The sequence below is a fragment of the Corythoichthys intestinalis genome, chromosome 7 (genome assembly GCF_030265065.1).
Source record: "Corythoichthys intestinalis isolate RoL2023-P3 chromosome 7, ASM3026506v1, whole genome shotgun sequence".
Lineage (NCBI taxonomy): Eukaryota > Metazoa > Chordata > Actinopteri > Syngnathiformes > Syngnathidae > Corythoichthys > Corythoichthys intestinalis.
Genome location: NC_080401.1, coordinates 34,117,137 through 34,140,340, shown reverse-complemented (window position 1 = coordinate 34,140,340; position 23,204 = coordinate 34,117,137). Strand labels below are relative to the sequence as shown.

The window sequence follows — 23,204 nt, the reverse complement described above, 5'->3', positions numbered from 1 at the left end:
ATTTGGAGAACTTTGAAGTTGTTACATAAATCATTTGTAAAGCATCGAGAGGAGCATCACAAGACAATTAGCCATAATATATTAAGTCTATGACGGCGTATATTGGTATAGGTTTTGTATTAGTATCACATTTTTGGAGTTGGACAATATCAGGTTATGTTAAAAACTAATTATTGGACAACTGTACTACTTATTAAAAAATATTTTGGAAATGCCGACTGCATGAAAACTAAAGCATACAGAAAAAAACTAATGACAGATTTTAAATCAATGACCAAATTGAATGTATTCAGCTTAACAAATTTAACAGAAACTCAAAAAAAACCAATTGTTGGCCAGTGAAATTGATGAGTTGTTAATTACTCGTCGTCCATAGGAAACCATAATTTTGATGCGGCCCGTATCAAAACTGAGTTTGACACCCCGGATTTAGGCCCCCTTTTTCTATATTTTTTATTTCATGTTGCATTGGAGAAAGTTTTGTCCCATCCAGTAGCTCATACCCACAAGTGTGCCATCTTCATAGTAGTGAAAAGAGACTTTCCATTGTTCGACCAACGGGCAGCGTGTTCAAGTCAAATTAAGCCAAAAATTGAACCTTGAGGTACGCCACATGCTGGTGGAGACCATGAGTGATGGGTAGCGGTTAACTGTGCTGACCGCAAGATGAAAGTTGAACAAAGTAAGCCGGTCATTTAAATGAAATGATCAACTGTATCAAAATCTCTATTAACTAGATTACTGGTGATCTTTTATTTGTATATTTATTTGAATATGATTCTTCGCTTTTCTTATTAAAGACTCTATTGTTAAAGGCAAATCGTGCGCCGTTTGAAGAGATTTGTACTAGCAATTTGACTGTTTCCATTAGACTTTTTTTTTTAATCTGCGCTTCTCATGAAACTGTGGAAGTTACTCCTCAATTGTGCCTTATTTGCATTGTTTTCCATGCACCTCTGAATCGGTGTGGAAATAATGTCAAGGCGCCTTTTTCCGTGTCATCATTTTCTTAAGCATGACCACAGGCCCTTCAGAAATCTGCCATGATTCATCAACCCCGTCTACTCGCGAAGCGCCTCAACATGCTCGCTGGGGTTCGACCGATTAACTGTGGCCTTCAAGCTGTGTAAAACAGTTTCAGTATTACACGTCAGACAAAGCAACGTTTAGAACGTTTTGCACTAAGACATGCAAGTTGGGATGTCCAATGCAAATAGAGTGTGAGAATAAAGTTTGAGGTGCCCTAGGAAGTGAGTTGACAAGGGGGCTCAACTCAAAGACCACAAAGAGCTGCAGCGGAAGTCTCGACAGTTATTGTAAATAGGACTTTAAAAGTGTTCACACGTTGCTTGCATGCGATGCTGCCTGTGAATGCGTCTCAGCTTTTCATACAATGCCTTTTTTTGTGCATTGCACTGCAATGACCTCAATATTAGTTGCACCAAAGTTGAAATAGGAAAAAAATGTTTTGTGTTACTATAGATTTACATTTTTAACCTTTTATAGGGCAAGTGACTATTTCTGGCGATTTATCCTTGTAATGAACAGTGTTGTTAATGTTACTTTAAAAAACGAATGAATTACAGTTACAAATTACTTCTCCCAAAAAGTAATTGAGTTAGTAACTCATTTACCTGAATGTAAGAGTAATTAGTTACTTGGCAAAGTAACTGGTGTTACCTTTAATGTTTTGTTTTGTTTTGTTTTGTTTTGTTTTGTTTTTTCGTTCCAAAAAAAAAAAAAATGTAGTAGCCTTTGCTATGTTTGGAAGTAACTTTACTTAAGGTTGTTAAAGTTGTTAAAATTGCTCCCATTATTGCATTAGTTCCCGTCTGTCTACTTTCGACATTTGAAAGTTTTAAAACTGTTTTATCATTTAAAGATAGATTCAAGTCAAGATGTTGCCGATTTAGGAGTATTTTAGATAAAAAGTTACTTAGGTTCGCTAGGAAGGTTGTCTACAACAGAGGCTTTCTGAGAAGTCTACTGTTTTAAGATGGCGGCTGTTTACTAACGCATCTAGTTCTCTATACATGTGCTACAGCCGCTATGTCTGTTATTTCACATCTAGTTCTATAAACGTGATATCTAGCATCATGTGGGCGTAGTATGTAGGCTATCGGCTACAGTCAGGTATAATTGGAGCCACCGAGCTTCGCGTTTGCAACGGCGTCAGAACTCCCTTTCTTCCTCCTCACTCCCGCTCTGCTTTCTCCATGAGTCTGCGTCGCCCACTTTTCTTGCGTCATTCAACCAACGTAGTAACGCATAGTAACGCACGCCTTTACAACCTCAGTAACAGTAAAGGCGTTGCCAAGATGAAAAAGGTAATTAATTAGATTACTCACTGCTGAAAAAAATAACGCCGTTAGTACCGCCGTTATACTCGCCGTTATTAACAACACTGGTCATGGACAAATAATTTGTTTTCCAAATGTTTTTATTTTCTTTCACAAAGGACAGGGATCTCAAACTTGCTGCCCAGGGGCCAATTGCAGCCAATGGGAAAATATTTTTGCGCCCCAATTTGACATCCAATTGTAGTATTGGTGTGGCCCACACGTATTTTGCGATGGCAAATAAAAATATTGTAATTTTTTGATAAACCTAATCAAATGAATTGAGGCATCCATTTAGGCAAGAAAGATCAGTTATTTAAATAGTAATAAATGTTAAAAGAAAACAAAAAAACAACAACAACAAAAAACAGTAGTTAAAAATTTGCAACCCTTGTGAGGATAAGCGGTTCAGAAGATTTTCATCTAGAACATTTGGCCATCCGTTTGGGCCCTCAAACTCAAGCACTCTTGGATCACTCACAGGCATGAAAATCTCTCACCTTTCGGCGAAATTCGCCGTTTTGAAGTCAAAAAGGGCGACCTACGTGAATTGCGTAGATCCGAGGAGAAATTCTTTTTTTTGGGGGGGGGGGGGGGGGTTGTATTTAATTATTATTATTATTATCATCATGTGATTAACTTAGTACGTAAACTGAGCACTTAAGAACACAGTCAGCAAATCCTTCTAGATGCTTCGCTGACGAGAACCAATCATCGGCCCAAGCTGCGTTCCATGATTCCAAACGCGCGCACTCCTTACGCGTGTACATGGAGTGCTCGGAGAGCCTTCGGTTGCATTGCAAAGCTAAAAAGCAGGCCGTATCCACATCGGGGCAGACCAGAGCGCAGCATACACACTTGCCTGTATTTGCCAGCAGATTGAATTTGGTGAGTAATGGTTTCAATCGTTTTCACGTTTTGCGATATAAAAAAGTTAATGCCATTCGTTGCAGCTTGCGTTGAACACTGCCAGAGGTAGCCAAATCTCCCATGAAAAAAAATAGCTCCCGTTAAATTGGCGTCAAGCTTGTGTATTTAGCGGTAATATAAACGAAGAAACACACTGTTGAGTCAAATTAAGCGGCATTCTCTCGGATGGAGGGGGCGCCTCACATCGCTCCCGTCGTCCGCCGGAGACGCGTTATTTTCGGCTTGGATTTGAGCTGACGGTCGGTGTCGGCACAACAGCGGCCCGACGAGTGGTGGGAATGAGTCCTGCTTCTTAAAGCTTTTCAGAAATACAGGGATCCCTCGTTTTTCGCGGTTAATGGGGACCAGAACCCGCCGCAATAAGTGAAAACCGCGAAGTAGCCCCCCCCCCCCCCCCCCCCCCCCCCCATTTTTTGTGCGTGTTCAATGCATTTATTCAGATTTTACATTGGAAAAAAGATACATATATATAAGACATGTTTTTTCACTTTTTTCACTAAAGTATCATTTATAAGTGGTTTTCAAGCACTTCAAAATGTAAGAATTATGATAAGTTTTAAACATGTTACTGCCCCACCGAATTATTTTTAAACAAGAATAAAGTAGTTAGAAAATGCTTGGCTTTATTAAAAGCTTCATAGTGAGTCTACTCAAACCCTCTCAGGCTTTGGTGAACGGTGATTGGCACATGTGCAAAGTTTTTCTTTTTATATATATTTTTTTGTTTGAAGCAACTTATTTGATTGAATAATAAAGGCACAAATGTCCTAGCCAAAATGTGGCCCAAACGCAAAACATTACTTAAATGGAAAAATTTGTTTCAATCAAGAAAAATAGTTTTCAAATGCTTTTTTTGTCTCAAATTTATTATTGCAATCAAAAACATTTTTTTTTTTTTTTTTGAAGCTACTTTTTGGGATTAAAAGTATATACTGTATTTTGATTGAAGCAACTTTGTTTTTGATAGAAGTAACTTTGTTTTTTGATTGAATAATAAAAACGCAAATCTAACTCCATCGTTATTGAGTGAGAAAGAAATTAAGAAAGTTTTAGAACTAAAAGCCACCGGGGAGTCTGTTTGTTTTTTTTAACTGTTTATATTTCATTACATAGACATGCGTCGTAGGGAAGGGAGATTGAGGGATAAAAAAAGGAGTTAGATGAGGCTGCTAAAGGCAGTGGATACCTCATCAGCTGGGTGAATAGCAGACCTGGTAAGAACAAGTTTGCAAGGATAGTCGGGTATTAAATCCAATTATAAACACAATTACAATGTTATTTTTCTATAAGATTTTTATGTCATTGCTTTATTAATCATTAGGTGCTAGAGTTGTTAAGTATGGATAATAATGAAATAATAGTTTTAAGAAAACTGTGCTGTTGGTGGCTCAGTGACCATCTGATGTGGTTTGTTCTCAGATGAACAAGTTGAGGAAGGAAGTTTTGATGCAGAGGTTGAAGGAAGAAAAGAGGCAGACTGACTGAGTCACAGCCAGAAAGTGTTGATGACAGTTTTGATTTCTATTCACTGTTGCCCCCTCCCAATTAAAGTATGTCACAGTCGCAGCCAATTATTATCTAAAGCTGGTTAAAATTGAAGTTATGTTGTTTTAAGGTGTATTAAATACTTGTTCATGTGCCCCTTTTGATCTAGAGCACCCACCCCTCCACCGGTCTCTGCATGGCCCTGCTGAAACACAGTGTGGGTCGACAGAGCTCAATATTTTGTTGGGGTGTACAATACAGTGTACTGGAACATATTTCCTCCACACCCTTCTCACCTTTTTAACCCCTGACCCATTTTCATGCCTGGGATCACTCAGCAGGAAAACGGTCCAAAACACACCAGCAAATCCAGCTCTGAATGGTTAACGAAAAACCAAAAAAATTAGGGTGTGAAGTGGCTAAGTCAAATCACAGACCAAAATCCAATTGAGATTCTTTGGTGTGACCTTATTGCTGTGTTGTAAAGTTATGCATAGAAGAGTGGGCTACAATTGTTCTACAACATTGTAAAAGACTCACAAATTCTTGTAAACACTTCATTTCAGTTTGTGCTGCCAAGGGTGGCACAACCCTTATTTAATTTAAAGTTGGCAATTACTTTTTCACATAGGGCCAGATAAGATTAGATTGGTGTTCTTTTTTATATTGATTTAAAAGATGCATTTTGTATTTCCTTAGGCTGTCTCTGTGATATTAAAATTGGTTTGATGGACTGTAACATTTATGTGTACTTTTCACGGCACTATACATATATATATATATATATATATATATATATATATATATATATATATATATATATATATATATATATATATATATATACCGTATATATTATATATAAATACAGTATATACCTATATACAGTATATACCTATATATAGTGTATGTATATACTGGTCCTTCTCAAAACATTAGCATATTGTGATAAAGTTCATTATTTTCTGTAATTTACTGATAAACATTAGACTTTCATATATTTTAGATTCATTACACACAACTGAAGTAGTTCAAGACTTTTATTGTTTTAATATTTATGATTTTGGCAAAAAAGTCAAGAAAAAACAAAAAGCCCTATCTCAAAAAATTTGCATATCATGAAAAGGTACTGTAAAGAAGCTACTGACCTCATCATCTGAATCAACAAATTAACTCAAAACCCCTGCGAAAGATTCCTGAGGCTTTTAAAAACTCCCAGCCTGGCTCATTACTCAAAATCGCAATCATGGGCAAGACTGCCAACCTGGCTTCTGTCCAGAAGGCCATCATTGACACCCTCAAGCAAGAGGCTAAGACACAGAAAGAAATTTCTGCGTGAATAGGCTGTTCCCAGAGTGCTGTATCGAGGCAAACTCAGTGGGAAGTCTGTGGGAAGAAAAACATGTGGCAGGAAACACTGCACAACCAGAAGAGGTGACCGCACCCTGAGAAAGATTGTGGAGAAGGGCCAATTCCAGACCTTGAATCACCTGCAGAAACAGTGGACTGAGTCTGGAGTAGAAACATCTAGAGCCACCGTGCACAGGCGTGTGCTTGAAATGGGCTACAGGTGCCGCATTCATCAGGTCAAGCCACTTTTGAACCTGAAACAGCGGCACAAGCGCCTGACCTGGGCTACATAGAAGCAGCACTGGACTGTTGCTCAGTGGTCCAAAGTACTTTTTTCTAATGAAAGCAAATTTTGCATGTCATTCGGAAATCCAGGTGCCAGAGTTTGTAGGAAGACTGGGGAGAAGGAAATGCCTAAATTCCTGAAGTCCAGTGTCAAGTACCCACAGTCAGTGATGGTCTGGGTTACCATTTCAGCTTCTGGTGTTGGTCTACTGTGTTTTATCAAGGGCAGGGTCAATGCAGCTAGCTATCAGGAGATTTTGGAGCACTTCATGCTTCCATCTGCTGAAAAGCTTTATGGAGATGAAGATTTCATTTTTCAGCACGACCTGGCACCTGCTCACAGTGCCAAAACCACTGGTAAATGGTGGGAAACTGACCATGGCATTACTGTACTCAATTGGCCTGCCAACTCTCCTGACCTGGACCCCATAGAGAATCTGTGGGATATTGTGAAGAGGAAGTTGAGAGACACCAGACCCAACACTGTGGATGAGCTTAAGGTCGCTATCGAAGCATCCTGGGCCTCCATAACACCTCAGCAGTGCCACAGTCTGATTGCCACGCCACGCCGCATTGAAGCAGTCATTTCTGCAAAAGGATTCCCGACCAAGTAGTGCATGCATAGCTGATATAATTAATTGAAGGTTGACTTTTTTTTGTATTAAAAACACTTTTGTGTATTGGTCGGATGAAATATTGAGGGGAAGGAGGTTGTGCCTCAAAATCTGACGATACATTTCACCATTCATCCTCTGCTTTACACAGTACAGTCGTCCTGTCCCCTTTGTCGAAAAACCGCCTCAAAACATGAGGTTTCCACCCCCATATTTCACAGTGGGGATGGTGTTCTTTGGATTCATCCCTCTTTTTCTTCCACACACGACGAGTAAAGTTTGCACCAAAAAGCTCTACTTTGGTCTCTTCTGACCACATGACTTTCTCCCATGACCCCTCTGCATCATTCAGATGGTCCCTGGCAAACTTCAGACGGGCCTTCACATGTACTGGCTTCAACAGAGGAACCTCCCGAGCAATGCATGATTTTAAACCATTGCACCGTAGTCTTCTACCAACAGTAGCCTTTGAAACTGTGCATCCAGCTCTCTTCTTGTCATTGACCAGCTGCTGTAGTTCTAGGCTGAGCCCTCACTTTTCTCATCACGAGGAGAGATTGTAAATGGTGCCCCAGTCTGAGGTAGACTATCAGTCATGTTTAGCCTTTTGCATTTTCTAACAGTTGCTGCAACTTTTTTTATTCTCACCAAGCTGCTTTCCAATTGTCCCATAGCGGTTGTGGAGCTCAACAATTTTTTCTCTGGTGTCTTTCCAAAGCTCTCTGGTCTTGCCCATGGTAGCAGTTGGATTAAGACTGACTGTGGGGTGCACAGGTGACAATATTGAGCTCAAACGGGTGGTGGGTGGTTACTCATGGGGTAAAGGTGAACTTTCTTAAGGTAGACTGACAACTCTTTTAATGTCATAATTATTGCTAATTACAGGGGTACAAATACTTATGAGTGGAAATGCACCTATGATTGAAATTTCAGACCTATTTTCTAAGTGGTTGAACTTCACAAGGGGTGCAAATGCTTATGCTCCTCAGTCCTCACTATATATATTTCTTCTTAATAAATAAAGATGAATGTTCAGATTTATATTTTTTTTATTTCAAGTGAGATTTTGAGTCAGGGTTGGCCTTATAAAGGATGGTTTTTATACGTTAGGGATTCAAGCAGAGGAAGACATTTTTCGCCATTCCCACAGCTCCTGTGGGAGTGACTTTCAGTTTGAATCAGGAGTAGGAGTGAAACTCACCGGAAGTGGTTCCTCTTTTTTTTTTTTTTTTTTTTTTTTTTTTGATAGGCAAACTGAGAAAAAGAGAGACTCGTATTTCCGTTACATCTCATGCAGAGTATCTATCTTGCTTATCACGTGGCTGTGACATCAGCCTGGCTGACTCTCAAAAGTTACATAACATTAATCAGATGTTTACCAACATTCTGAAACAATGTAAAAAAAATACTGTATTAGAAACATTTTTCACATTCTGGTTATTATTTTGTACACACATACACTCTTTTGTTTGTTTTGAGTTCTCGCTTCTCAAGTTCTCGCTTACTTTGTTCTCGTTGTTCTTCTTGGGGAGGAGATGAACTGAAATTACTATTCCTCCGTTATTAGGTAGATATATTCTAAGGATTTATTCGCATCAATAACCGGAGCCCAATTTTTTTATTTTATTTTGTCTGAAGATCGGTTAATTACATGAAAATAATTGAAGATATTTTGGGGTAGCTGGTAGAGGGCATGTGTGCTTTTTAGTTGTGTTAATAATGTTGGGATGATCAGACGTTTAGGGTGTGAGCCTTGTGCTCGTAGTTAATTTTGTACTTGATTACCTGGTAATCATATTGTAAAAAAGGTTGTTTTTGTATATTTTTTCCACACTTAGTTTACTTTTTTTTCTAATGCTGTAGAGTTGTTCAATGTTTTTCAATTTCTTTCCCTAAATTTGTAAATTTTTTCACATTTTATATGTCTTTTTACAATTTTTCACATTTAGTAGCTTTTTAATACGTCTTTTAATTGTATCTTCCACTATTTTATAATTTTATGTTCTCTAACTTCTTACATTTCAGGCATTTATTAAGTTTTGTAGATTTTTTTTTTTAATTGACTTTAAAAAAACATACATGAACACAGTTTGTGCATTTTTACTTTTTTTAAAACATTTTTCACACTTTGTATATTTGCTTTTTTAAAATTTTCTTGTGTAAAGGTCTATGACATGCTCCAATTAAGGTTAAAATTGTATTTTTTTTTTATTCTATTTTTGTCCTTTCTTTCATATTTTTCTTAGAAAAAATTACATTTGTAATTTTGTTCAAATTTTAAATATTGATTCATATGTTGCAATCCATTAATCAATATTTACACACGTTGTATTTTTCTTTTTTCTTATTTTATAAATTAAATTGACAGGAAAAAGAAGCACATCTTTCTTATGTTTGGATAAAATAAAAAAAATAAAATAAAATTAAAAAAAAACACTAATTTGTTTTGTATTAGTAAAAGTATCTTTTTTGTTCTTTTGTTTCACATTTTAAAAGTCTTTAGAACAATCTTTTTACTCCCCCACTTAGTGACCACGTGACTGATAAAAAAAGGGGGGGGGGGGGCGCAGTCCTCTCAAATTAGGACAGGTGATTGTGACTCATATCCTGAGGCTTTTTCAAAGCGTGAGTGTGAAGACACCAACGACATACGTGCAAGAGGGAGGAATTTGTGAGTGCTTGTGTTACATGCACGACGGCAAATACATGCTATGCAAAGCGGCGCATTTGGAGGAAACGGCATCATGAGCTGTGACCAGAGCTACCCCTTCCAACAAGTGTTCTTCGTGGACAGAGGTCAGCGGCAACTTCAGCAGCATCAGCTGGGACCTGTCTGGCCTCAGAAGGATCGAAAGGTGGGCGGTGGCATCCCCATGTTGGCCACTGTGGTCCTGCTGCTCTTTCTTACGGTGTTTGCGGCACTGGGCTTCGGCGGGTACCTAATGTACAACATGCAGATGGAGCTGAAAGATTTGAGGAAGGTAAGGACCCCCGATGCATATCTTCTAAGAGTTAATATGCTAATCACAGAAAGTAATAACTCACTGGACTTGGCCATATGTTGTGGAAACTCACCTATTCGCTGTTTTGATGCTATCTCTGAAATGCTTGAAGATGCCACTAGGTGGTGCAAAGGACCCCCTGGCCAAAAAGAAACAAGACATTAGCAATAATGGGCAGCATTGAGGCGGCGAAAAAAAATTAGATGTTGTGGGCATGCAACCAGTTGATGTTCTTCCTCGCCCCATACAACTTGTTTCACATGAAATTTTCTTCTCTTACTTCTACTTTGGCCATTTCGTTTTTTTCACATTTTATTTATTATCTCTGTTATAATTCGTAAAGTTTTGACAAAATGTCAATATTTATTTTGTACGGTTTTTACTTTTGTATGTTTCACATTGTATCATTGTATCATTTCAAAAAAATGTTTAAACTTTGTTTGGCTTTAGTGTGTTTACTTTATAATTTTATTCATTTTGTAAAAAAAAAATCGCCAGGATTTTCCAGGCTTTGTACACTGTTGAAATGTTGTGAATTTGCTTTAAATATTATTCATATTTAGTAAAAAATATAAAAATCACAATTTATAATATTTGAGAATTTTTCATATTTTTCTTTTTTCAAATTTGAAAAAAATTAGATGCATTATATTACATTCTCTGACAAAATGTCAAATGTTTTCAAATTTGATACATAATTTAACATTTTTTAAATATAGCTCATGGTTTTAACATTTTGAAGAAATCAAAATGTAGAAAATTGTCTCTATTTTTAGCCCATTGATGCCTAAAATGTATTGTTATTTATTATTATTATTTCTTTTTGTTTAGTATGATATCATTTATTATTATTATCATAATTATTATCTATTTCAATCATAACTTTTTTTTTTTTTTTAAACTTGATTTACCATCTACAAGTGAAAAAATATCAATTAAAAAAACTTTTCATATACAATAAAGCATTTTCCATTTTGGCCTGAACTCATTGGCTGCCATTGACAGTATTAGATGTCCAGTCCATTTTGACTGGGAGGGCTGGCAGCCTCTCCCAATCAAAATGGATTGGACGGCTATTGCCGTAAATAGGTGCTTTTAAAGCAACACTAGGTAACTTCGGTTTTGATCAATTTTAGCGACGCAAGTGGACAAAAGCAGGAGTTTTTTGCCTTAAGGAAGACTGCGTTTCCCATGAGGACCAGCGCACAGTGTTGTAAAATCCTGATCTCCCGGTCACCTGCAGATAGTTAAAACAACATTTCTGTTTCCAGCGGCTTCCACCTTAATAACGAATGGGGGAAGGGGGAAATGACATATGCCGTAAAGCAGTCAGCACATTTGTAGTTTTCCTGCCACCCTCCTCAAAGTTAATAGTGTCGGTGAAAGACCCCCTCAAGATATGAAAGAGGCGTCATTCAACTAGTTGTCAGTCGACATATCATCACAATTGTTATGAAAACATTTTATAAAGGTTGAAAAGTTACCTCGTGTTGCTTTAATATAAATGTTCCTCTTATGTTAACAAACCCAACAAATACTCTGTGAATGCTACCCATAATGCATACTTATGCTGGCAGTGAGTAAGTTAAAATTTTTAGTTCTATTTTAATTTTTACACATTTTGTAAATATGTTTTTCATACTTCATCAAACCACACATGTTCAAATGAAGCAGATCTGCCGTGCGACATTAAAACTGTGAGGTTGACTTTGTGTGGTCAATGCTCAAATGGATCATTTCAAAGAGCGTATGCGACTTTGTGGTATTCATCAGGTTTGTTTCTCGCAGATGTCACGTGAGCTCAAGCAAGCGCAAGAGTTCAGCAAAGCCCAGAAGCAAATCGGTACGTGCTGACGTCACCTCCTTCACCGCAATGTTGCCACATGTGTCAATTGATGGTAGAATGCATTGACTTCAAGGTTTAAAGGATGAACCTGGTCGGAACAAAGACGAAAAAAAGAAGAGAGAAGACGAAAGGACTGCAGCGCATGTCATAGGTAAAGTATTTCTTCAAAGTATTGAGGAAGACTCCACACATTTTTTTTACTTAAATTGTTAAAATACTTCAAACCTTTTTTTTTTTTTTTTTTTTTTACATTTGTACCAATTTTATAATGTGTTTTATGTAGCATAGGCGTGTAATAATGAATTTCTTCTTGTTGTTGGTTGTTCTCCTCCTGTTTTTCTCACCCCATTACCCCTTGTGAACCCTTGTTTTTCACGGTCAATGGGGACCAGAACCCACCGCGATAAGTGAAAAACATGTTTTGGACATGTTACTGTCCCACCGAATTATTTTAATGCAAGAATAAAGTAGAAGAAAAATGCTTGGCTTTATTAAATACTTCAATGAGTGAGTCCACTCAAATCCACTCAAGCTGCTCACTTACACACAATGAGGTGCCACAGCGGCGGTTTAACAAGTTAAACGATGAGTGACACATGCGGCGCTTTGAAGCTCGTGTCTGGCAAGCTCAAACCCAAGCATCTGTCAGTCATTGTTACTTTAATAAGCAACTCCAGTGCACTGCCTGACGATCAAAGAGCAAGGGTAGGGAAGGAGGGAGCGGGAGTGAAACTACGCGATCGGCTCGGGACAGTTTTTTTTTTTCAATTGAAAAAAAATCCACGATGGACTGAGGGCGCAAGGTTTGAAGGGCGAAGTCGGGAGGGATCACTGTATATCAAACTCCCATGTACCGTAATACATTTAAACTGTTCATAGCATAAGTGTACTAAGATCTAAGCAGCTGAACAGGACAGGTAAAATAAATTAATAAATACAAGATCAATTTGGTGTTTAAAAATTTACAATTGTGAAAAAAATGTAATTTTGAGAAATGGACTTATTGTTTGTAAGTTAAAAAAAAAAAAATCATTCAATTTCCTATTGTATGTATGCACTAGTATGTGTGTGTACGTATAGATTTTTTTAAGACAAAAATCACAATTGTGGAAAAAATATTTTGTGAAATGGTTGCATCTTTTGTAGAAAAAAAAACATTTTTGTTTTTTAAAAAAACATTTTCTCATTTGGTGGAACTATTCCATTTCCTTTTTTACACATTTCAAAGGTCACTATATATAAAATATAAATATATATGTATTTTTAAATCTATAAAACATTTCCAATTTAAACTAGAAAATACAAAACAAAAATCTTTCTATTCTAGTATTTTCTTATACATTTTGTAAAAATTACTTTTGCATGGAAAGTTGAATCTATTTAAAAACAATATTTTGCAGTGTTTTCACGTTTTGTAATTTGGTAAAAAAAAAATTTAAAGTTTGTTTTTGCTTATATTTTAGTCCTAAAATGTTCCTTTCTATCACAGGGAGAATTGAAAAGAGCAACTTCCCCAAAATGCTTCGCTGGGACTCGCACATCACCGGCGCGTTCACCGGCGGAGGCGTGGCCTACCAGGTGTCGAACGGCGCCCTTCGCGTCAACCAGAGCGGACTGTACCACGTTTACTCACGGGTGGAGCTCATCTTCAAGGACTGCTCGCCCACGTCCTCCTTCTTCCACACAGTGTTCGTCCGGTCGGCGTCGGGTCACGACAACGCCCTGCTGGAGGCGAACCGGGTCGGCTTCTGTTCTCAGCGCCAGAACGTACGGCACGCTTGGACCGCCGACAGCTACTTGGCGTCGGCGCTCAGCCTACAACAAAACGACAGCGTGCTGGTCAATGTGTCACACCCGGAATTTCTCAGTCACTCGAGCCACGCCAACTTTTTCGGACTTTACAAGATCTGAGGGACACACCGCAAGTGAATGTCACAGTGGTCAAAGACACTGTTAACACTAATTTCATGTGTGTAGCATTCTATTTATTCAAGATGGACAGGCTCTAGACACAACATTTTCTTGATTTCTGCTGTGTATGAACTCATTGGCTGCCACTGACGGCAATACGCGTCCAATCCATTTGAACTGGGAGGTTGGCAGCAAATGAACACTTCAAAGTATTTGCCATTTAATAGTGACTACTGTTTTCACGAAACGAACATTTTGAACTCGACATCGATACTCGAAAAAATGCCATATTCGATACTACATACATTTTTAAAAAGCATATGAAATGTTACTCCTTTAGTGTTTATCAGTTGGTGGTCATTATTTTTGGAAAGAAAAAAAAAGTTGAATTGTCCCAAAGTTAACAGAAAGTGATTCGTAACAATTGGAAAGTGGCCATAAACAGCAGAATGTGACCCCAGGGTCTCTGCAGGTTTCAACAAGCCAGATTTAAGACCTTTTAAGACCACATTTGAACCAATTGGCTGCAAAGCTTCATTGCTTCAATCATCTTTATTTGTCCATCACTTCTCCCTTGGGGGAGACAGTCAACCACTGCCGTCACCTGCAGTCAACACTGTTGTCGTCCAACATGTCTCCTAGCATGCATTGCAGCGCTACAGATGTAAATTACAATCAAAATTCATGTTCTGTGCTAATTATTTCTTCAGTTACTGTTCTAGTTGTTCCATTAATTGCTAGCTATGTTATTTTGTAATACTTTATTTGACAAAAACACCATAAGACTGTCATAAGACCATCATAACTATGACATGACACTGCCATGAGCATTAATGAATGCTTATGATAGATGTCATTTTGTGTCATGTAGCAAATTCTCACTTTTGAATAGATGTAAAACATCCGATCTTGACATAAATGGAGTTAGTGACATCATATTTGTCAGATGATTCTTAACGACATCTGTCATAAGCATTCATTCATGCCCATTGTAGTGTCAAGTTATAATTACGATGATCTTATGGCAGTCTTGTGACACCGCCGTCAAATAAAGTGTTACCTGTTAACCCAAATAAAACAACCAATAAGCAACACTGGACTATAAGCCGCAGGATTCAAAATGAGGGGAAAAAGTAGCGGCTTATAGTCCGAAAATTAAAGTATATTTTTGAGTTGGATACTCTTCTCATTTGGTTTTGCTTTGCACGCACACATAGAGAAGATGAAGGTGCACGGCCAGAACACACCAGGAAAGTGAACCGCTAAGAAATTGCGTATCTAGTCTGTGCCACAGCTTCCTTCCTGTGCTAATAACGCCTATAGGGTCTCAAGTGGGCGGAGCAAGCAGCAGCAGCAGAAACTTTGCACCTTGTCAGCAATCCCTTTAACATCACCATCAGTTAAGAAAATTTGTCAGCAGCAGTGTCGTTTGCGGCTGCCCTTTGATTTTTGGGGGACGAAAATACTTCTTAATCTTAGTCACTTTCGTCTAGCTTTAGTGGACGATTAATCAATATGTGTACTTCTGTCAAATTCAATAGATTTAGTCCCTAAATCAGGGGTGTCCAAACTTTTTGCAATGGGGGGCCAGATCTGGTGTGGTAAAAATATGGGGGGCCGACCTCGGCTGACGTACTTTATGTAGAACAATATATTTAAACAAATTTTAGCAAGCCATTCTGTGTGTCACATTTGCTTTATTATTATTTTTTAATTAATTATTTCAACAATCTCGCAACTAGCCTTTGTGGCGTTCTCTCTCGATTCTCCGGATCTTGCGAAATACTGCTGCTGTGAAATTAAACTAGCTTCAAGTTTCTTCAATTTCTCGCTCCGTATCTTCCCTGTAATCTTGTCGTACATGTCAGTGTGTCTTGTTTGGTAATATCGCCTCACATTAAACTCTTTAAAAACAGCGACGGTTTCTCTGCAAATGAGGCAGACACAGTTGTTGCGTATTTTAGTGAAGAAATAGTCCAATTTCCACCTATCCTTGAAGCGTCGGCCGTCGCAGTCAACTTTTTTTGTTGCTGTCGTTGATTGTTGCCATTTTTGAAAATTGGAAGTCAAGGGTCACACGGGGTAATGTTGCTTGAAGGGCTGCTGCCTTTTAGTGGGTAAATGAGGATCAGCATTTAATGTGTAAGCTACTTCATATGCTGGTAGTAGTACTGCTGACCAATTTATTAAGTTTGTGTGCGGGCCAGACGTTATTGATCTTATGACAGAGGCTGGGAGCCAGAATAAATTTGACCACGGGCCGCATTTGGCCCCCGGGCCGCACTTTGGACATGCCTGCCCTTAAAAGAGGTTTCAAACAATTTTGAATGAACATTGACAGATGAGCACATATTGTAGCATTGACAAGGACAACGCTAACTTTGTGATGATAACACACACTTAGAAGGAACAGTATACTATTTCCAATTAATTATCCCTCCCTGGATGCTACAAACTACCAGTATGTACAAAAAAAAAAAAAAAGTTGTCTGAGTGTTTAAGACGCTAACCACGCTAATTACTAATGTGAACGTGAAAATTACAGTAACCCTACTAGATGCATTTTAGGGCTGCAGCTATCGATTATTTTGGTAGTCAATTAATCTATCAACTCGTTACCGTATTTTTCGGACTATAAGTCGCACCCGAGTATATGTCGCACCAGCCATAAAAAGCCCAACGAAGAGGAAAAAGACATATATAAGTCGCACTGTAGTATAGGTCGCTTTTTGGGGGAAAATATACTTGATAAAATCCAACACATAGAACAGATATGTCATCTTGAAAGGCAATTTAAAATTAAAATAAAATGGGGAACAACATGCTGAATAAGTGTAAAGTATAATAATGTTATATGATGCATGAACAACAAAATGCGAACGTGGCCAGTATGTTAACGTAACATAGCTATTAAGAGTTATTCAGATAACTATAGCATTAAGAACATGCTAAAAAGTTTACCAACCCATCAGTGTCACTCCAAAACACCAAAATAATATGTGAAATGATATCATAATGTGTTAATAATTTCACACATAAGTCGCTCCAGAGTATAAATTTCGCCCTCAGCCAAACTATGAAAAAAACTGCGACCTTTAGTCCGAAAAATACGGTAGTTCGAATAATGGAGTAATAAGATTAGGAACATTTAATGCGTTGCAGAAAAAAAAATTAGGAGATGTAAAACAAAGGCTTGCTAAGATTGCACTTTCAAAAGAGCATTAAATGCGAATACAAAATAGAATTCCTGAGTTTGTTCAAACTATAAAGAATTGCACTTTTATTTAAAAATAAATTAAAATATCTGAGCTTAGCCTCAAACTGTACTAAAAAAAAAAGAAATAAATGAGTATATAAGTACAACAAAAGAACAGTTGACTAACTTGCATAGCAAAAGTCCGCCAGCTTAAATGCTATAAATGCTAACGTTTTTTATTACACTGCTCTTAATAAAATGTTCAAACACAATAAACAGCTAAATATACCTATAAACTAAATTACGAATGGATTAAAAAATTTGCTACCAGACAGCAGTGTAGCCACCCAAATCAATAAAACTACTGTATTTTTTGGACATAAGCCACTACTTTTATCTCGCCATTTGTACCCTACGGCTTTTTATTAGAAAGCGGCTAATGGTTGGTTGGTTTGTTTGTTTGTTTGTTTGTTTGTTTGTTTGTTTGTTTGTTTGTTTGTTTGTTTGTTTGTTTGTTTGTTGTTTGTTTTGTTTTTTTCTGGTGGGAGGGGCAAACGAGTTTCATATATTCTTGTTAAAAATAAAAAATTGCAAATACGTATTTTAAATGAATGGCTTTCCAAATTTTGTAATGACATACAGTGTATCACAAAAGTTAGTACAACCCTCGCATTTCTGCAGATATTTAAGTATAGCTTTTCATGGGACAACACTGACAAAATGACACTTTGACACAATAAAAAGTAGTCTGTGTGCAGCTTATATAATAGAGTTAATTGATTTTCCCTCCAAAATGTCATGTGACTCGTGACAGGAGATTGAAGAGGTGGGGGGTCAGCCTGTTAGTGCTCAGACCATATGCCGCACTCTACATCAAACTGGTGTGCAGGGCTGTCACCCCAGGAGGAAGCCTCTTCTGAAGATGGTACACAAGAAAGCCCGCAAACAGTTTGCTGAAGACATGTCAACGAAGCACATGGATTACTGGAACCATGTCGGATGGACTGATGAGATGGGCGGGCTTTCTTGTGTACCATCTTCAGAAGAGGCTTCCTCTTGGGGTGACAGTCATGCACACCAATTTGATGTAGAGTGTGGCTTATGGTCTGAGCACTAACAGGCTGACCCCCACCTCTTCGATCTCTGCAGCAATGCTGACAGCACTCCTGTAATGAGTCACATGACATTTTGGAGGGAAAATGACAAGCAGTACTCAATTTGGAAATGTAGGGATGTACGTAGTTTCTAAGGGGTGTACTCACTTTTGTTGCCAGGGGTTGGGATATTAATGGCTATATTTTGAGGGGAAAATAAATTAACTCTATTCCTACTCTATTAAGCTGCACACAGACTACCTTTCATTGTGTCAAAGTGTCATTTGTCAGTGTTGTCCCATGAAAAGATATGCTTAAATATCTACAGAAATGCGAGGGGTGTACTCACTTTTGTGATACACTGTAGCGCTCAGCCACTACACATGCACTAGTAAAGCTTGCCAGAAACTTGTCAGACTTACTCAAAAACTCAGGATTTTACAGATGAATGTGGCTCCATCTGATACTACATGCTGCTACAAAAGACCAATTTTAAATGGATGGGCATCCACTATTTGCTAGCTCAAGAGAACACGATGGTAGCGTTGATTAGCCGTTTTAAACTGACACTTGGAGGACTTTATTCCATAGTATATTACAACAAAGCTGCTGTAGGAGGCCTCACGCTAGCCGTTAACCATTTTTAAGGGGATTTCATCCACTTCAAGTTTAGAAGGCAAGGTCAAGTGGATTATATATCTTTGTGGTGAGCTGGTTTTTATAGTTAGTTTGTTTATAAGCATTCAGACGAATTGGTCGTGTTGATGCGTGTTTAGTTAATAAATATTTTTTGATCAATCAAAATTTTTTGTGTAACATCAATGTAGATATCGAATGTTAGGACATCGACACCTGCGGCTTATAGTCTGTTACGGCATATACAGTGGGGAGAACAAGTATTTGATACACTGCCAATGGATTTCCCATTGACTGTGTATCAAATACTTGTTCTCCCCACTGTATGTGGATTTATTTCTAAAATATTGTGAAATTTGGCCAGTGCAATTTATAATCCGGTGCCCTTTATAGTCCGGAAATAACGGTACATGCAAACACTTTCAAAACAAGCCATTACAATGGCACTCTAATTAAAAGAATACTGGAAGCAGAAAATTTTGATTCTAAGCTTTTTTTCTAATCGAATTACTCAAGTTAATCGGTTCATCGTTGCAGCACTAATGTATTTAGTGTGTGATGATCACTCAGCACAGACGTTTAAAGGCTAAAGCGACATTGCATATTCTCTCTTGCCAAGATAAGAAAACAAAACAACAAATGTCAGCAGCCATTATTAAACCTTTAAAAGCACCATAAAATTATATTCTTCATAGATGTTTACGGATGTCCCAGTCAAATATTTTTGCATGTGAGCCATGTGTGACCGATTGAAAGATCGCGTCAAGCCCCCCCCCCCCCAGTCAAAATGGATTGGATGTTTAACTCTGACAATGGCAGCCAATGAGGTAATACTCAAAAATTAAAATTAATTAAAACGTTTCTGAAACCTGATCCCTTTTTACTGGCTACCGATCCTCTGAAAATGAGTTGATCGTGCCAGATTTCCGATCGAATGATTGGATCGGGGACATCCCGAGACGATTTAAATGGATAATTTGGTAACATTTGTCACTGTCACACAAATATGAAGTGATGCTTTATATTCAGTAAAACTGTTTTTAAAGACGCATGATGGTGAACTTGAAGGTTGCCGTTTTCAGAACGACAGCATCACCTAGAGGCCATTCTTTGGGCCACAAGTGTTGAATTTTTTAATATTTTTTTTTTTTTGCACTTTTGAATCTAAATTTATCAATACACATTTTATGTCATCATTAGAGTGGAGACGTATTGAACATGAAGGCATTTGCAAAATGATAGCAAGCAGCTTTTAAATTGTTTCTTTGGAGGACCCCAAATGTTGAACTACTAAATTGACAAATGTTCTTTACTTATTCCGTTTTAATGTTTGATTAATCCCAAATTGATTTAATTAATGACATGAAGTTAGGTAACATAATTTAGCATCATTAGCATAGCACAGGTAAAAAAAGGAACTCACCAAAGAATTCGATTCCGTGAGTAGTCCCCTGCAGAACTTACTGGAACCTTTTTAGGTGAGTTTATAGTAATTTTACTTTTTTAATAAAGCAGCTCAAGTGACTATTAGCGATAGCAGTAGCTCTCCTACCGACTACTATCTCAGGTTTAAGATTGATAGTTCGTCAACTCATGCCTTCAACTTGCTGACTGGGGTGATACAAACATTTCGCCTGCTCTCTGCTGGTTAAAATTGTTGTTGCAAGTACTGAAAAAAATCTTGAACGTGGTAATTTAAAACACATATGAGGAAGGTGACTGCAAACAAGAATTCAAAGTTACTGGACCATTAGGAAGAGTCACAATCAAATTTCGTACGACAATCGGGTTTAGTTCACACATGTAAAATTTGTGTCATCTCCCCCCCCCCCCCCCCAAAAAAACTCCTGTAATTCAAATTTATGTCATCTAAAAAAAACACTTCTATAATTTAGTTCACAAAGTAAAAATTTATTTCATAAAAAAAAAAAAAAAAAAAAAAAAGAAAAAAAACGATAAAAACAACACTAAAAAGGACACAAATAAAATTCAGTATTTTAAAATATATACAGGACTATTTACAAATCGAAGAGGGATGCATCAAAGTGGAAATCTGGCCATTGATCCTGTGGCTGATTTGCCAGGTCTTCCAAAAAATCAGACAATTCCTCCTCAAGGCTGGGCGGCATTGGGAGCTCTGTTTCCAAGTCCGAGGAGGAGGGAGGGGAATTGGTGACTGGGGCAGAGACATGATTGGCAGCAACAGCAAAGGCAGCGGCCGAATAAGCAGCGGCCGGATAAGCAGCGCCCGGAGAGGCAGCGCCCGGAGAGGCAGCGCCCGGAGAGGCAGCGGCCGGGTAGCCAGCGACCGGATAGCCAGCGACCGGATAGCCAGCGACCGGATAGCCAGCGACCGGATAGCCAGCGACCGGATAGCCAGCCACCGGATGGGCAGCCACCGGATAGCCAGCGACCGGATAGCCAGCCACCGGATAGGCAGCGATCGGAAAGGCACCGGCCGGAGTGGCAGTCACCGGATAGGCAGCGACCAGAGTGGCAGTGGGGTGATGGCTCGTGCAACCTGAGAACAAAAGAAACACAGATTACTTCTCACAACATCAACATTGCAATATTTTGTCCCCACAAGTACAGTATATGACTTTCTTTATTCTCCAGTCTTAAAAAAAATACAAATGTTGTCACAAAAATGCCTCTTCCTTTGTAATGGTAAAATTTGTTTCACTCGATTAACCCTTTATAGGACAAGTGTTTTAACTCACTGGCTGCCATTGACGGCGCTACACTTCAAATCAATTTGATCACAAGAGGGAGAAAAAGAAACTACAGTTTTATTGGAAGCCATTTTAGATTGATTCCTTTTTTATTTACAATTTTGAGTTTGCTCTGAAAGCTGTGTTGAACTTTATTTATTGTTAGTATCATTATACAAATATTTTCTCTATTTTTTTTCAATCAAAAAACAAAAAAAGGAAACAACAGTAAACCATCTATTCATTTTTATATATATTTTTTTAATGATAACAAAACATTGAAAAATATCTTTATTTAAAAAATACTGTAATTATATTCTTATATAGAATACTATTAACATTATTGTTATATTATTAATATATGTTATTACCATTATCACTAAAAACAAGAAATCATTTAATAATAATTGATAATAGAATAGGATAGCTTTGTTGTCATTGCTACATTAAGATAAGAGATTGTGTTACTATTTTTTAGCAAATGACCAAGCAGAGTCACTTGCCCTATAGAGAATTAATCGGGTGTCACTCAAATACACTAAAGTACCAATTGTTATCTCAGATCAAATGACTTTTCTTGGAAAGATTCAACTCCAAAACTAAGATAAATAAATAAATAAAGATTTTTAAAAAAGGAACTCACTTGCTGCATTGGAACGCTTTGTCCTCTTTGATTTGCCCTGGAAAAACAAACAAAAATTACATCAAAACTAGGCTCTAGTGAGAATACGCATGCTAGTATTCAGTGGTGCCTTGAGATTTAAGGTTTGGAACATCAATAAAAATCCCACTGTTTCATGCATTTTCATCGTAAAAAGCAGCAGATTCCACAACTGTAAACATTACGTTAGGGTCTGAAAGGATGAGCATGCCAAACAAGTTCATTTAATTGCTCATTTGACCATGAATGTCCGTGACCAAATGCTCGTGGGCTAATGTGGCTAACTCACTCTCGACGTGTTGGGTGGATTTGATCGATTAGATATTTTGTAATCAACTGATCCCCCAAAATTTATGAAATCTGTCCCGATCAATCAGTGCACTTTTACTCAGAACTTCACATAAATCGTCTTTTCCCCATTTGAATGAATAGAAATGCCATTAAAACATCGACTAAAATGACAACCTCTTTTGAAAAAACTCATTTGTTCCTCAAAGCACCACGGTGGATGAGTGTATTAGCAAAAAAAGACTTACATAGTTGTCTTTGGCCGACCAGTTTGGATATTTTATTACGTGCTCCCGTTCCAGTCGCTGTGCCTCTTCAAAATACACTGCTTTTTCGCTGACTTGGAGCGCTTGCCACTGTGGACAAAATGACACGACTGTCAACACATAAAAACATACACATACAGAAACAACAGCAGTGCGCCGACGGTCCATCTCACCATCTGTCCCAGGAGCTTGTTGACTGTGCCGCTGTCTTTATCGGCATAAATCATTTTTACAAATGGGCGCTGCTCCTTTGCGTACAACATAAAGGCATTCAGCGGCTTTTTAATATAGGTTTTTCCCCGCTCCACTGATTTCCTTGTTTTCCTATTTAAAAAAAAATAGAAACAAAACAACAGTCAGCTCATCGTTACCAATGCGCAGATGTGTGGGGAACTGTGGAGGAATCTTACAAGGTTGGCGAGGACTTTTCTTCAGGACCTGCACCATAGTTGGACTTTGGGGTAATGTGCATCACAGGCCCCTGGCTACAAAAAAAGAACAAATATTAGGCAATGAAATGCAGCGTGTATGTCTGAATGTTAATAGTATGTTACTTACATGTCCACTCCAACAGGATTTGGGAGCACTGT

The 23,204-nt window shown here is 37.9% G+C and overlaps 2 protein-coding genes and 1 long non-coding RNA gene across 3 annotated transcripts; 1 reads left to right on the top strand and 2 right to left on the bottom strand.

The window, feature by feature from the left end:
* Positions 1-7,809: 7,809 nt before the first annotated feature.
* Positions 7,810-20,247, bottom strand: LOC130919196 (uncharacterized). Its single transcript, XR_009063903.1, has 4 exons — positions 20,112-20,247; positions 13,485-13,666; positions 10,079-10,144; positions 7,810-9,942 (listed from the first exon to the last, which is right to left on the bottom strand). It is a non-coding gene; the product is annotated as an uncharacterized LOC130919196 (long non-coding RNA).
* faslg (Fas ligand (TNF superfamily, member 6)) lies at positions 9,647-15,010 on the top strand. Its single transcript, XM_057841710.1, has 4 exons — positions 9,647-9,984; positions 11,794-11,848; positions 11,925-12,002; positions 13,341-15,010. The coding sequence occupies exons 1-4, from the start codon at positions 9,715-9,717 to the stop codon at positions 13,760-13,762; spliced, it is 825 nt and encodes a 274-aa protein (XP_057697693.1). The 5' UTR covers positions 9,647-9,714; the 3' UTR covers positions 13,763-15,010.
* A 414-nt stretch (positions 20,248-20,661) lies between the features above and the next one.
* LOC130918478 (transcription factor 7-like 1-B) lies at positions 20,662-23,204 on the bottom strand. The gene is made up of 6 exons (XM_057840199.1): positions 23,173-23,204; positions 23,025-23,099; positions 22,788-22,938; positions 22,597-22,704; positions 22,043-22,079; positions 20,662-21,209 (listed from the first exon to the last, which is right to left on the bottom strand). The coding sequence occupies exons 2-6, from the start codon at positions 23,084-23,086 to the stop codon at positions 20,707-20,709; spliced, it is 861 nt and encodes a 286-aa protein (XP_057696182.1). The 5' UTR covers positions 23,087-23,099; positions 23,173-23,204; the 3' UTR covers positions 20,662-20,706.